Below are 13,473 nucleotides of genomic sequence, written 5' to 3'. Positions count from 1 at the left end.
CCCAACTCACCGATGAAGCCCATGCTCCGCCCCAGGACAAAGATTCCATTCAGCGCTCCGATCTCCACAAACTCATCAGCCTCGTCCCTGAGGGGGAAGACAAACACCAGGGGGCAATGGTGAGTTGATGCAACACTGAACGTATGCTAAGGCCAACAAAGGGACAGCCGGATGACCAAGACACAGTAGTATAGTTACATTGTATAGAATGTAAATTGACTGGAGTTAAATAGCATAGGATTTACCGTGTAAATCCACCACAGTTCCTGAGCAGGTCTACAAAGGCTACTCCGATGAAACCGTCCACATTCAGGATCAGGTTGGGTTTCTGAAACCGCAGCAGAGAGGAGAAGACATGGTTTAGAACAGATGATCTCAGTGGGGTGATCGAGGGTGCAGGAGAGGACGACAGGGTTATTACCTTGGCGGTGGTGATCTTCTCTACATCCATGGCGTAGTCCAACAGCTGGGTGGAGGGGAAGTTCTTCTTCACAAAGTCCTTCAGGATCTTCACCCGCATATCTGGGTTGTTGATCTGAAGCCCACGCACACACACACACACACACACACAGTAAAAAATATGAAAGACACATGGCATCCAAACAGAGACACAGGGACGGTGCTCACCGACTTGACTCTGTGTCCGATGCCCATGATCAGGTTGCCCTCCTTCTTCATCTTATTGACAAACTCCATGGGCAGCATGCCGCTGTCAAACGCCTTGCTGAACTGCTTGGCTGCAGCGTCCAGGGCCCCTCCGAACCGGTCCCCCTGGAAATCACACACACAATAAGAAACACTCAAAAGAGACACACTTCGACTACCAAAGCTCAATTAATTATTTAAAAACAGAGGCATTGTCTCCGGAAGAGGCTACTCTGCTGGTTTGAGTGGACCTAAGAATGTCGAGGTTGACTTGACTATGGTCTTACGATGGTGAGCAGGCCAGAGGTGAGGCTAGAGATGAGGTCTTTGCCAGCACGGGCACAGACGATGGTGTTGTGGGCACCGGAGACGGCAGGACCATGGTCAGCAGTCACCATCAGACACATCTCAATGAACTTGGCAGCATAACTGGGTAGCCTTGGGGCAAGGAGGAGGGAGGACACAGAGACATAGAATTGGAATCAAATTCAATGATGATAGTGTATGTTTAATGTGAACAATGGCAGTATTTGTATTATTGACTGTTTCCCGGTTTCATGTTTTGGGGGACAGAAGCTACCTCCTCTGGAACCAGAGCAGTCCCAGGGTTCCTCCCAGGCCCATCTCCGACTTGAACACCTCAGTGATGGGCATTCCGGCGTAGATGAGCTCCTGGCCCCTCTCATCACAGATACTGGTCATAAAGGAGGCTGGCTTACGGATCAGACCCAGCTCCTACAGCACAGAGGGATAGAGAGAGGGGGAGAGGGAGGGAGAGAGAGTCACCACACCCTCCCATTGCTCTCCATCTGTTTCAGTTTAACACAGTCTGATGCGGTTCGTGAAGTTTGCCTTATATGGAAGTCAATAGCATTGTCCAGAGCCAATAAGAGATCCTGATTCAGCGCTAACTCATAGCTACTGTTTACAGGCCTCCTAGGCCATATAGAGTGTTCCTCACTGAGTTCCTATCAGACCTTGTAGTCATGGCAGATAAAAATTCAAATTTTTGGTGACTTTAATATTCACATGGCAAAGTCCACAGAACCACTCCAAAAAGGCTTTCGGAGTCATCATCGACTCAGTGGGTTTTGTCCAACATGTCTCCGGACCTACTCACTGCCACAGTCATACTCTGGACCTAGTTTTGTCCCATGGAATAAATATTGTGGAGCTTAATGTTTTTCCTCATAATCCTGGACTATCAGACCACCATTTTATTTTGTTTGCAATCGCAACAAACAATCTGCTCAGACCCCAACCAAGGATCATCAAAAGTCATGCTATAAATTCTTGGGACAACCCAAAGATTCCTAGATGCCCTTCCAGACTCCCTCCTCCTACCCAAGGACGTCAGAGTACAAAAATCAGTTAACCACCTAACTGAGGAACTCAATTTAACCTTGCATAATACCCTAAATGCAGTCGCACCCCTAAAAACAAAAAACATTTGTCATAAGAAACTAGCTCCCTGGTATACAGAAAATACCCGAGCCCTGAAGCAAGCTTCCAGAAAATTGGAACGGAAATGGCTCTACACCAAACTGGAAGTCTTCTGACAAGCTTGGAAAGACAGTACCGTGCAGTATCGAAGAGCCCTCACTGCTGCTCGATCATCCTAATTTTCCAACTTAATTGAGAAGAATAAGAACAATCCCAAATTCATTTTTGATACTATCACAAAAAGAACTAAAAAGCAGCATTCTACAAGAGAGGATGGCTTTCACTTCAGCAGTGATAAATTCATGAACTTCTTTGACGAAAAGTTCATGATCATTAGAAAGCAAATTACGGACTTTTTAAGTCTGCCTATTTCTCCAAAGCTCAGTTGTCCTGAGTCTGCACAACACTGCCAGGACCTAGGATCAAAGGGAGACACTCAAGTTTTTTAATACTATATCTCTTGACCCATTGATGAAAATAGTCTCGGCCTCTAAACCTTCAAGCTGCATACTGGACCCTATGCTTGGCCCTCCTATGTTGAACATAATAAACGTCTCCCTATCCACTGAATGTGTGCCAAACTCACTAAAAGTGTCAGTAATAAAGCCTCTTGAAAAAACCTTGACCCAGAAAATATTTAAAAATAAATAAATAAAAAATAATTATAATAGATTTTTAAAAATAATAAATCAAAATTAAATTTAATTTAATAATCGGCCTATATCGAATCTCCCGTTCCTCTCAATTTTTTTTGAAAAAGCTGTTGCGCAGCAACCTACTGCCTTCCTAAAGACAAACAGACTGGTTCTAGACCCCATCATAGCATTGAGACTGCACTCGTGAAGGTGGTAAATTACATTTTAATAGCGTCAGACCAAGGCTCTGCATCTGTCCTCGTGCTCTTACACGTTAGTGCTGCTTTTGATACCATCGATCACCACATTCTTTCGGAGAGATTGGAAACCCAATTTGGTCTACACGGACAAGTTCTGGCCTGGTTAAAATCTTATCTGTCGGAAAGATATCAGTTTGTCTCTGTGAATGGTTTGTCTTCTGAAAAATCAACTGTACATGTCGGTGTTCCTCAAGGTTCCGTTTTAGGACCACTGATAGTTTCACTATATATTTTACCTCTTGGTGATGTCATTCGGAAACAATGTTAACTGTCACTGCTATGCGGACGATACACAGCTGTACATTTCGATGAAACATGGCGAAGCTCCAAAATTGCCTCCCTGGAAGCCTTTGTTTCAGACATACAGTTGAAGTCGGAAGTTTACATACACTTAGGTTGGACTCCACAAATGTCTTGTTAACAAACTATAGTTTTGGCAAGTCAGTTAGGACATCTACTTTGTGCATGACACAAGTAATTTTTCCAACAATTGTTTACAGACAGATTATTTCATTTATAATTCCCTGTATCACAATTCCAGTGGGTCAGAAGTTTACATACACTAAGTTGACTGTGCCATTAAACAGCTTGGAGAATTCCAGAAAATTATGTCATGGCTTTAGAAGCTGCTGATAGGCTAATTGACATCATTTGAGTCAATTGGAGGTGTACCTGTGGATATGTTTCAAGGCCTACCTTCAAACTCAGTGCTTCTTTGCTTGACATCATGGGAAAATCAAAAGAAATCAGCCAAGACCTCCACAAGTCTGGTTCATCCTTGGGAGGAATTTCCAAAAGCCTGAAGGTACCACGTTCATCTGTATAAACAATAGTACGCAAGTATAAACACCATGGGACCACGCAGCTGTCATACCGCTCAGGAAGGAGACATGTTCAGTCTCCTAGAGATGAACGTACTTTGTGGCAAAAAGTGCAAATCAATCCCAGAACAGCAAAGGACCTTGTGAAGATGCTGGAGGAAACAGGTACAAAAGTATCTATATCCACAGTAAAACGATATCGACATAACCTGAAAGGCCGCTCAGCAAGGAAGAAGCCACTGCTCCAAAACCGCCATAAAAAAGCCAGACTACGGTTTGCAACTGCAGATGGGGACAAAGATTGTACTTTTTGGAGAAATGTCCTCTGGTCAGATGAAACAAACATAGAACTGTTTGGCAATAATTACCATTGTTATGTTTGGAGGAAAAAGGGGGAGGACTGCAAGCCGAAGAACACAATCCCAACTGTGAAGCACGGAGGTGGCAGCATCATGTTGTGGGGGTGCTTTGCTGCAGGTGGGACTGGTGCACTTCACAAAATAGATGGCATCACGAGGACAGAAAATTATGTGGATATATTGAAGCAACATCAAGACATCAGACAGGAAGTTAAAGCTTGGTCGCAAATGGGTCTTCCAAATGGACAATGACCCCAAGCATAATTCCAAAGTTGTGGCAAAATGGCTTAAGGACAACAAAGTCAAGGTATTGGAGTGGCCATCACAAAGCCCTGATCTCAATGATATAGAAAACTTGTGGGCAGAACTGAAAAAGCGTGTGCGAGCAAGGAGGCCTACAAACCTGACTCAGTTACACCAGCTCTGTCAGGAGGAATGGGCCAAAATTTACCCAATTTATTGTGGGAAGCTTGTGGAAGGCTACCCGAAATGTTTGACCCAAGTTAAACAATTTAAAGGCAATGCTACCAAATACTAATTGAGTGCATGTAAACTTCTGACCCACTGGGAATGTGATGAAAGAAATAAAAGCTGAAATAAATAATTCGCTCTACTATTATTCTGAAATGTCACATTCTTAAAATAAAGTGGTGATCCTAACTGACCTAAGACAGGGAATTTTTACTGGGATTAAATGTCAGGAATTGTGAAAAAAATGAGTTTAAATGTATTTGGCTAAATTGTATGTAAACTTCCGACCTCAACTAAGTGGATGGCGGCAAATTTTTTACTTTAAAACTCGGACAAAACAGTGATGCTAGTTCTAGGTCCCAGGTAACAAAGAGATCTTCTGTTGGATCTGACAATTAATCTTGATGGTTGTACAGTCATCTCAAATAAAACTGAAAGACCTCTGCGTTACTCTGGAGCCTGATCTCTCTTTTGACGAACATATCAAGAATATTTCAAGGACAGCTTTTTTCCATCTTCGTAACATTGCAAAAATCATAAACTTTGTCCAAAAATGAAGCTGAAAAATGTATCCATGCTTTTGTCACTTCTAGATTAGACTTCTGCAATGCTCTACTTTCCGGCTACCCGGATAAAGCACTAAAACTTCAGTTAGTGCTAAACACGGCTGCTAGAATCTTGACTAGAACCAAAACATTCGATCATATTAATCCAGTGCTAGGCTCTGTGCACTGGCTTCCTGTTAAGGCTAGGGCTGATTTCAAGGTTTTACTGCTAACCTACAAAGCATTACATGGGCTTGCTCCTACCTATCTTTGCGATTTGGTCCTGCCGTACATACCTACACGTATGGTACGGTCACAAGACGCAGGCCTCCTTACTGTGCCTAGAATTTCTAAGCAAATAGCTGGAGGCAGGGCTTTCTCCTATAGAGCTCAGTTTTTATGGAATGGTCTGCCTATCCATGTGAGAGAAGCAGACTCGGTCTTGCCCGTTAAGTCTTTATTGAAGACTGATCTCTTCAGTAGGTCCTATGATTGAGTGTAGTCTGGCCCAGGAGTGTGAAGGTGAACGGAAAGGCACTGGAGCGACGAACCACCCTTGCTGTCTCTGCCTGGCCGGTTCCCCTCTCTTCACCGGGATTCTCTGCCTCTAACCCTATTACAGGGGCTGAGTCACTGGCTTACTTGTGCTCTTCCATGCCGTCCCTAGGAGGGGTGCGTCACCTGAGTCACTGACGTGATCTTCCTGTCCTGGTTGGCGCCCCCTCGGGTTTGTGCCGTGGGGGAGATCTTTGTGGGCTATACTCGGCCTTGTCTCAGGGTAGTAGGTTAGTGGTTGAAGATATCCCTCTAGAGGTGTGGGGGCTGTGCTTTGGCATATGGGTGGGGTTATATCATGCCTGTTTGGCCCTGTCCGGGGATATCGTCAGACAGGGCCACAGTGTCAGTCTGTTATATCTGGAGTATTTTGCCTGTGTGAAGTGAATGAATTGATCTCTCTCTCTAACTCTGAATGATCGGCTATGAAAAGCCAACTGACATTTACTCCTGAGGTGCTGACCTGTTGCACTCTCTACAACCACTGTGATTATTATTATCTGACCCAGATTTGGCAAGACTCCAGCCACCCTAGTCATAGACTGTTCTCTCTGCTACCACACGGCAAGCGGTACCGGAGCGCCAAATCTAGGTCCAAGTGGCTTCTAAACAGCTTCAACCCTCAAGCCATAAGACTCCCGAACATCTAGTCAAATGGCTACCCAGACTATTTGCATCCCCCCCCACACCACTGCCACTCTATGCATAGTCACTTTAATTAAATCTACCTACATGTACATACTACCTCAACTAACCGGTGCCCCTACACATTGACTCTGTACCGGCACCCCCCTGTATATATTGTTAGCTTTTACTGCTGCTCTTTAATTACTTGTTACTTTTATCTCCTATTCTTGAAACTGCACTGTTGGTTAGGTGCTCGTAAGGAAGCATTTCATTGTAAGGTCTACACCTGTTGTATTTGGCGCATGTGACTAATAAAATGTTATTCGATTTTGCTGGTCATCTATGAAAGTTTGAACATCTTGGCCATGTACTGTTATAATCTCAACCCGGCACAGCCAGAAGAGGACTGGCCACTCCTCAGAGCCTGGTTCCTCTCTAGGTTTCTTCCTAGGTTCCGGCCTTTCAAGGGAGTTTTTCCTAGCCACCGTACTTCCACATCTGCATTGCTTGCCGTTTGGGGTTTTAGGCTGGGTTTCTGTACAGCACTTTGTGACATCGGCTGATGTAAAAAGGGCTTCATAAATACATTTGATTGATGGATTGATTGAGGAGACATGAGCCAGCGTGGCACTGACTGGTTGTCATTACTCACCCGGGCCCAGGAGTAATCCATTGGCACCGTGGGAGGGGGCACCTCCATAGCTGGAACGATGACTCCTTTGCCAACGAGGTCGTCATACACTGATCTGTACACGAGGATGGGAAACTTCAATTTTCACAACAGTGCTTTTGTACATTGATTAAAACGGTCAATTTTACATTGTGGCTTTGAAGTATGTTTTTCTAAATCATATCAGTGTGTTATTTTCTGCACTGACTTGATGACATCTCCCAGCTCGTCGAAGCTCTTGGGTACGAAGGCTCCGGCCTCCTTCAGAGCCAGGTTCTTGGCCACGGCTGTCTCCGAGGCCTGGTTGGCACACGCTCCAGCATGACCAAACTGGACCTACAGGTGACATCATAGGAAACAGTCACCAACCCCATAACCAGACCCTTTCTTCCAGTATGCCTACCCTGTAAGTCTCTGTGATATCAACCCAATGACCTTTAACCCCTCCATCCCAAACGCGTCCCATCACACTCACCTCTGAGGAGAACATGGTGGCACAGGTCCCGATGCACCAGCTCACCACAGGCTTGGTGATCCTGCCTGACTTGATGCCCTGGCAGATCGTATACTCCTCTGTGCCGCCAATCTAGAAGGGAGACCAACAGTGCTTTTAAAAGGAAGTCCACACACACTTGCAGAGGCGAGTATCCAAGCATGGAATTAGTCTGGTCATAAATGTTGACGTTAATTAGCTATGCTTGATGAAAATAAATGAATTGTGTTAAAATTATATGCTTGATTTTTCTATGGTTAGTCTAATCAGTGGAGGGTGCCACTAGCAGCAATGATGTAGATGTATGTGTGTGTGTGTGTGTGTGTGTGTGTGTGTGTGTGTGTGTGTGTGTGTGTCTTTCAAATCCTCACCTCTCCCAGTATTACGATCATCTCTACCCCTGGTGTGTCCTGGTACCTCAGCACATGGTCTGTGTAGATTGAGCCTGGGTATCTAATGAAAAAAATAAGCATTCATTAATTATACACACACAGACATACATCAGTCATCTTATCCACCCCATTCACACACACACACACACACACACACACACACACACACACACACACACACACACACACACACACACACACACACACACTCTCTCTCTTACCGGTCTCCTCCAATGGCCACTCCCTCGTAGACTCCGTCGGTGGTGCGGGATATGATGTTGTTGAGCTCGTTGGACATGCCTCCAGAGCGGGACACGTAGGCCACACTGCCTGGACGGTACAACTTAGAGGCCAGGATGTTATCCAGCATTCCCCCTGTGTTCCCGATCTTAAAACAGCCAGGCTTGATCCCTCCAACCTGGCCAATCGCACACAGAGTTAGATAAGACACTATACACCTTTAAAAGCAGGCCTCACATATTGTTAATGAGGGGTGTAGAGTAAGAGGGGCCTACCGTTGCCGGGCCGATGATAGTGATACCCTTCTCGTCCGCCCTCTTAATGATCTTCCTGGTCTGGGCTTCAGGGATGCCCTCGGCTATGATGGCGATGGTGTGGATCTGAAGGGGTGGGGATATGAAGCATTACAGTCGGTCAGACCTACTGCTCTCTCACCATTAGATGACACCCTCTGGATGGCATGGAGGCACTACCAACCTGCGGGTACTGCATGGTCTCCATGGTGCTGTCGAAGGCAGAGCGGAGCGACGCAAAGCTGATGAGCACGTCCACCTCCGGGTGTTTCTTCATGGCGTCGCCCATGTTCTTATAGACAGGCAACAGGATCTCCTTATGGCCCCAGTAGAACTTCTGCTTGTGGTCCCCACTGGAACACACAGACAGTCACAACGTTGAGTATCAAAAGATGAACCAGACAAATAGATAAGCACGTGTGATTGCACAAGCACACACACACCGCATTTTCAACACCTCTCTTGTGGTCTCGGGGCACGACAGTTAGAGTGGTATACAGGAAATAGAGAGACAGGAAGTAAAAGAAAGAGACACCTACGTGAATGGGTAGACCATGGCAGACACAGAGGGCTCATCCCTGGAGCAGGTGTAGTCAAAGTCCAGCATGCCCTGCACGGCCCGAGTCTGCATGCCCCACACGATGGACTTGGTCTGCTTGCTGAAGAGGGTTGACGCCTTGACTGCAGGGACAGGAACACACAGGGGACAAGGAAGGGAGAGGGAAAGGAGGAAAGGTGGAGGGAGAGAGGTGGAGGGGAAGGTTAACTACAAAATGCAAAGTCACTCAGACAATGAACAGAGGTTTGGCATGCACACACACACACAGAGGGAGAAAAATAGCTTGGTCGCCTTATTACCGCACCAGGAGAGAAAGGGGCTTTTAACTCACTACAGAGAGGTACGAGCTTTAAAGAAGTCATATCCTGCTCTGCTAAGAGGTGTGATAGAGCAGGGCACACAACATCAACAGAAGACACATGGCAGGGCAAACAGTTACTAGACAGTGAAGGAACCGAACACTGACATCCAGCCGCTGACTGAGACATCATGGCCGACAGGAAACCACAGGGGTTAGTGAGACAGAAGCTGAACCCGCAACCATCCAAAACAACATGTTATCACTGTATATTTCTGGATGTCAGAAACTCCCCTCTAAGGACTACACATGTGATCAGAAATGTAGCCGTCTATACGTCAATATTGTCTTAGTTGCTCCCATGGATGAACCATTAGAACACCATAGAAGTAAAAGCCACTTCTAGCGCAGGCACATGAGAGAGGAGAGGACAGGAGCACAGCTCGAGGGCTTCACAGGGGGGCTAGGAGGAGAGCCATGTCCCAGGCCCACCCTAGTCAGCCTGTCTGACAGGGGAGTGTCCTACCTCCTGTACTGTCTGACGACGCCTGTCGCTCTGTGGCGCCACAACAATAAAAAAAACAATTAAAAAAACAGAAACAATATAATCAATGTTATTACATTCAGAATTTACTTAGATAATGCCCTCCGAAAGGGAAGGCTTTTCACAACAGATAATGGGCTGTGAGACGCCTAATGGCCACCAGGGGGAGCTGGGACACAGAAACTCACATTTTATGAGAGCAGGGGCTCTCAAGGAAGCCTCTTGTTACCAGGGTTGGGGTCAATACCATTTCAATTCTAGTCGATTCGGAAAATAAACAAAATTCCACATTTTCCTAATTAAAACGCATTGAAGAGAATTGAAATGTTAGTGTACTTCCTGAATTGACTGGAATTTAAATGGAATTGTCCCCAACCCGGCTTGTAAAACTACATTCCATTAAAACGTGGCAAGACTTTTACATAAATACTTGAGAAGCATCATTCTTACGTTTCGTGTGTGTGTGTGTGTGTGTGTGTGTGTGGTCTCGTCGAGGAGCTCACCTGGAGGGGCCCCTGACTTGGCCTTCTTGGCAGCAGAGGCCCCAGGGCCAGCCTTGTTCTCAGAGAAGGAGGCTGTCCTGCTGGAGGCTGGGGTCTGGAGAGGACAGGAGAAGAAGTGTAACATTCTGTTGAGGAGCTAATCAGGTCAACACCAGCCCTGATGCACACATTCCTTCCTAGAACAGCCTTGATTTGAATGACTTGCCTATGTTTTATTTGTGACAGCGCCACATTACCTTCAAAGAGAGAGAGCGAGAGAGTAGCATGGTGCGAGCTTTACAATGAAGCCTTGTGTGATAAACCTGCAGTGATGCCAGCTGCACAGTAGAGCCCTATGTACAGACAACGTCTGTGGCACAGTGGCCTCGTGTTGAACTTGCTTTAAAAAAACAATCTACATGCTGTGCCCCCGCAGTTTAAATTCATTCAAATTCACTAAACGACATTCAGTTGAGCTCAGAGTGAGATTTGGGCTTCCTGGGGAATGCACCATCGGCACTTTTGCAAACCTGTGCATGTGTCTTTGCTGCTTTCATATTTTTTTGTCCTTTTGCCCTGACATCCTCCATCATCAAATGGACGTAGGCCCCCTTCCCATGACCACGGACGCATCTCCCTGAAAGCCCTGGTGCGGCACATTATTAATGGAGCCCTGCAGGCTACAGCGCAGGCCTAGTGTATTGTCTCCTGGCTGCTATTTAAAACCACAGCAGCATACAAAGCCAGGCGATGCTCTACACACAAAGACGCACCTCAGATGACCTCAACGTGCCAGCATGGGAAACACGTCACCGCCAACCTCAGTGTTTGAAAATCACTCTTTTTAAAATGTTTACATTTTTGAGGTCATCGAGTATAACAGTCTTATTTTTTATATTATCAATGTTTGTCTAATAAAATCACCGTGTGTGTGTTTATTTCGTGAAAAGAACTAGAGATAAAATGATAAAATGATAATTTATTTCCCTGAGCCTCCTTTTGCCATTGAAATGCTCTGTCTGGTCGTGTGGTCGTGCTGAAACAAATGTTAATATATTTACATACAGTCCTGATTAGCAGATAGGATCATCTAGACGCGAGAGCCCACCCCGCTTACCCCTTCAAAGTGGGAGGATACATATATGCAAATAACTGGTGACTGGTCATTGGTCAGAATAATCCAATCAGATTATCCCACCTGAACAGGCTGAAATTCCAGTCATTTTTTTCTCTCCAAAATCTTATATTAAAAAGGCATTATCATAATTTTCACAATTTCAGAGTGTTATTTTGAGCTCAGAGTGGAAATATCCTAAAAAACAGCAACACCACATTTTTGACCGCATTGAAAAGTGCTAGAATTGCCCTGTAACTAATTCTAGGCCCAGTGTAACCTACCGATGAACTGGCACTGGAGTTGAGCAGGAAGTTGGCGGTGTGGGCGGCGACGGGAGGCTCTTTGGGTATTGGTCGGTGGCCCAGCGCCATGCCGACAATGGCAGTCATGTGAGTCTCTGTGCCGAAGACATGGATGGGGACGCCAGTAGTCTTACCTGTGGAAACATGGCACACACAGAATGTCCTCAGAAGGTTGAGTGTGTCAATCAAAGCTAAAAAAATAGCATTGGCTTGACATTCATCACAGAGGAAATTAGGCAGACATACAAGACCACGAACATCTCTTGCTAAAGGTACTTTTATTTACTGTGGAGCTACTCACCCACTTCGCCCATGACCCTGAGGCCTTCCTGGTAGTTGGGGCCCCCACGGCGGACAAATATGGTGATCTCATGCTCCTTTATGGGGCCCTGGTAGTCCCTGATGGCTCGGACAATGCCCTGGAACAGAGACAGGAGAGGATCTCAGAGTAGCCTAACCTAAATCTAAACCTAAATCTAAATCTAAATCACAATTGCTTCAGATATCGTGTTCAGCTCTGTGGATGCATTTTTACATCTACCTTAAATGTGGCTGCAACGTTAGTGAAGTTTGCGATGCTTCCTCCGATGATCAGGACTTTTCCGTCGGGGTGTTTCTCGCGGGTCATCAGAGACAGGATGGTCTTGGCGTAGTCATAGGTCTGCTGTTCGCTGGGCGCTCCGGAATACTCCCCGTAATTGGCCAGCTCGTCAACTCCGCCCAGGTCACAGATGGTGTCACTGTGTAGGAGGGATCCCATTGGATAAAAAACACACAAACACAGGGGTGCAGGGAACAATACACACAATCACCTCAGGAAAACATCTCCAGTATACTGTACATTCAGTATAGTAGTGCATTGTGAAAGTTGAATAATATCTAATATCTCTCTCTCCCAGTCTGTACACACTGTTAAAACAATCTATACAAACAGACACTACTCCAATCCACAGAAGCATTCAGTCACAGTAGGTGTGTCTGTGTACGTTACGCCTAATGCCTCTGACAGACGGAAGGCTCCTCATTCCTCCAGGCTCTCGTTAAGATGCTCTCATTTAGCTCTCTGCAGAACAAGCAGCAGCGTCTGGTCTCGGCTGCGCCATCAATCTGAGTGTTGCGTCACTAGCTGGTGCACTCTCCTAATGCTGAACCCAATTACAACCGCGGCAGCGTAGCCCTAGGAGCCAGCCAGAAACTAAGCTAACAGGGCCATTAGCGACACCACAATGAAAGAATATGGGAGTGTTGAGAGAAACTCCAAACATGTTGTTAGTAATATTGTTTGGCATGCTGAGGTGACGACGCATGGCTGAGGTTGAGACATTGTGATTGGTGACTCTACCTGTAGACGACGGAAGCCCCTCCTCCTGCCACCATGGTCCAGATTCTTCCACGGGGGTTGAGCAGGGTGAGTTTGAGACTGGCACCACTCTTGGCATCCAGGTCTGCAATATAGGCCTCCTGCAAGAGCCAAAGGGGAGGTTAGCTGAAGGTCCAGTGGTATTGGGAGTGCAGGGTTTCCTGATTGCAGCGGTAATCAGGCCAGACATCAGTTTGAGCACCACTTCATTAGGCTGTAATAATCCACTCATGTCGTTTCCCTTTCAAACTCATTTTATCCTGGTTCAACGACAGAGGATAAACATCTCTGGTAGCCCAGGTCCACACTTTCAAATATGAGTATTTCTCCTCAGGTTCTTTTTTAATTATGTGCACCTGCTC

At 45.9% G+C, this 13,473-nt stretch overlaps 1 protein-coding gene across 2 annotated transcripts in view; it reads right to left on the bottom strand.

Annotated features, from left to right (window-relative positions):
* LOC129832984 (ATP-citrate synthase) overlaps positions 1-13,473 on the bottom strand; it is a 29,818-nt gene that overhangs the window by 1,415 nt on the left and 14,930 nt on the right. The window contains exons 8-27 of one of the 2 annotated variants that reach the window (XM_055897172.1): positions 13,094-13,212; positions 12,293-12,491; positions 12,053-12,170; positions 11,731-11,885; positions 10,354-10,447; positions 9,833-9,862; positions 8,989-9,130; positions 8,634-8,802; positions 8,432-8,536; positions 8,138-8,334; positions 7,896-7,977; positions 7,507-7,617; positions 7,240-7,367; positions 7,014-7,107; positions 1,226-1,380; positions 933-1,083; positions 628-771; positions 422-535; positions 246-328; positions 11-87 (exon numbers count right to left, since the gene is read on the bottom strand). In XM_055897172.1, the coding sequence (XP_055753147.1) occupies positions 11-87; positions 246-328; positions 422-535; positions 628-771; positions 933-1,083; positions 1,226-1,380; positions 7,014-7,107; positions 7,240-7,367; positions 7,507-7,617; positions 7,896-7,977; positions 8,138-8,334; positions 8,432-8,536; positions 8,634-8,802; positions 8,989-9,130; positions 9,833-9,862; positions 10,354-10,447; positions 11,731-11,885; positions 12,053-12,170; positions 12,293-12,491; positions 13,094-13,212 (2,467 nt within the window). The remainder of the gene's footprint in view (positions 1-10; positions 88-245; positions 329-421; positions 536-627; positions 772-932; positions 1,084-1,225; positions 1,381-7,013; positions 7,108-7,239; positions 7,368-7,506; positions 7,618-7,895; positions 7,978-8,137; positions 8,335-8,431; positions 8,537-8,633; positions 8,803-8,988; positions 9,131-9,832; positions 9,863-10,353; positions 10,448-11,730; positions 11,886-12,052; positions 12,171-12,292; positions 12,492-13,093; positions 13,213-13,473) is intronic. The other variant, XM_055897173.1, reaches the window with a different exon arrangement.

This window comes from Salvelinus fontinalis, chromosome 34 (assembly GCF_029448725.1).
Source record: "Salvelinus fontinalis isolate EN_2023a chromosome 34, ASM2944872v1, whole genome shotgun sequence".
In the NCBI taxonomy this organism is placed as follows: Eukaryota; Metazoa; Chordata; class Actinopteri; order Salmoniformes; family Salmonidae; genus Salvelinus; species Salvelinus fontinalis.
The sequence above is the reverse complement of the archived record's forward strand: the minus strand, read 5'-3'. Positions and strand labels throughout refer to the sequence as shown.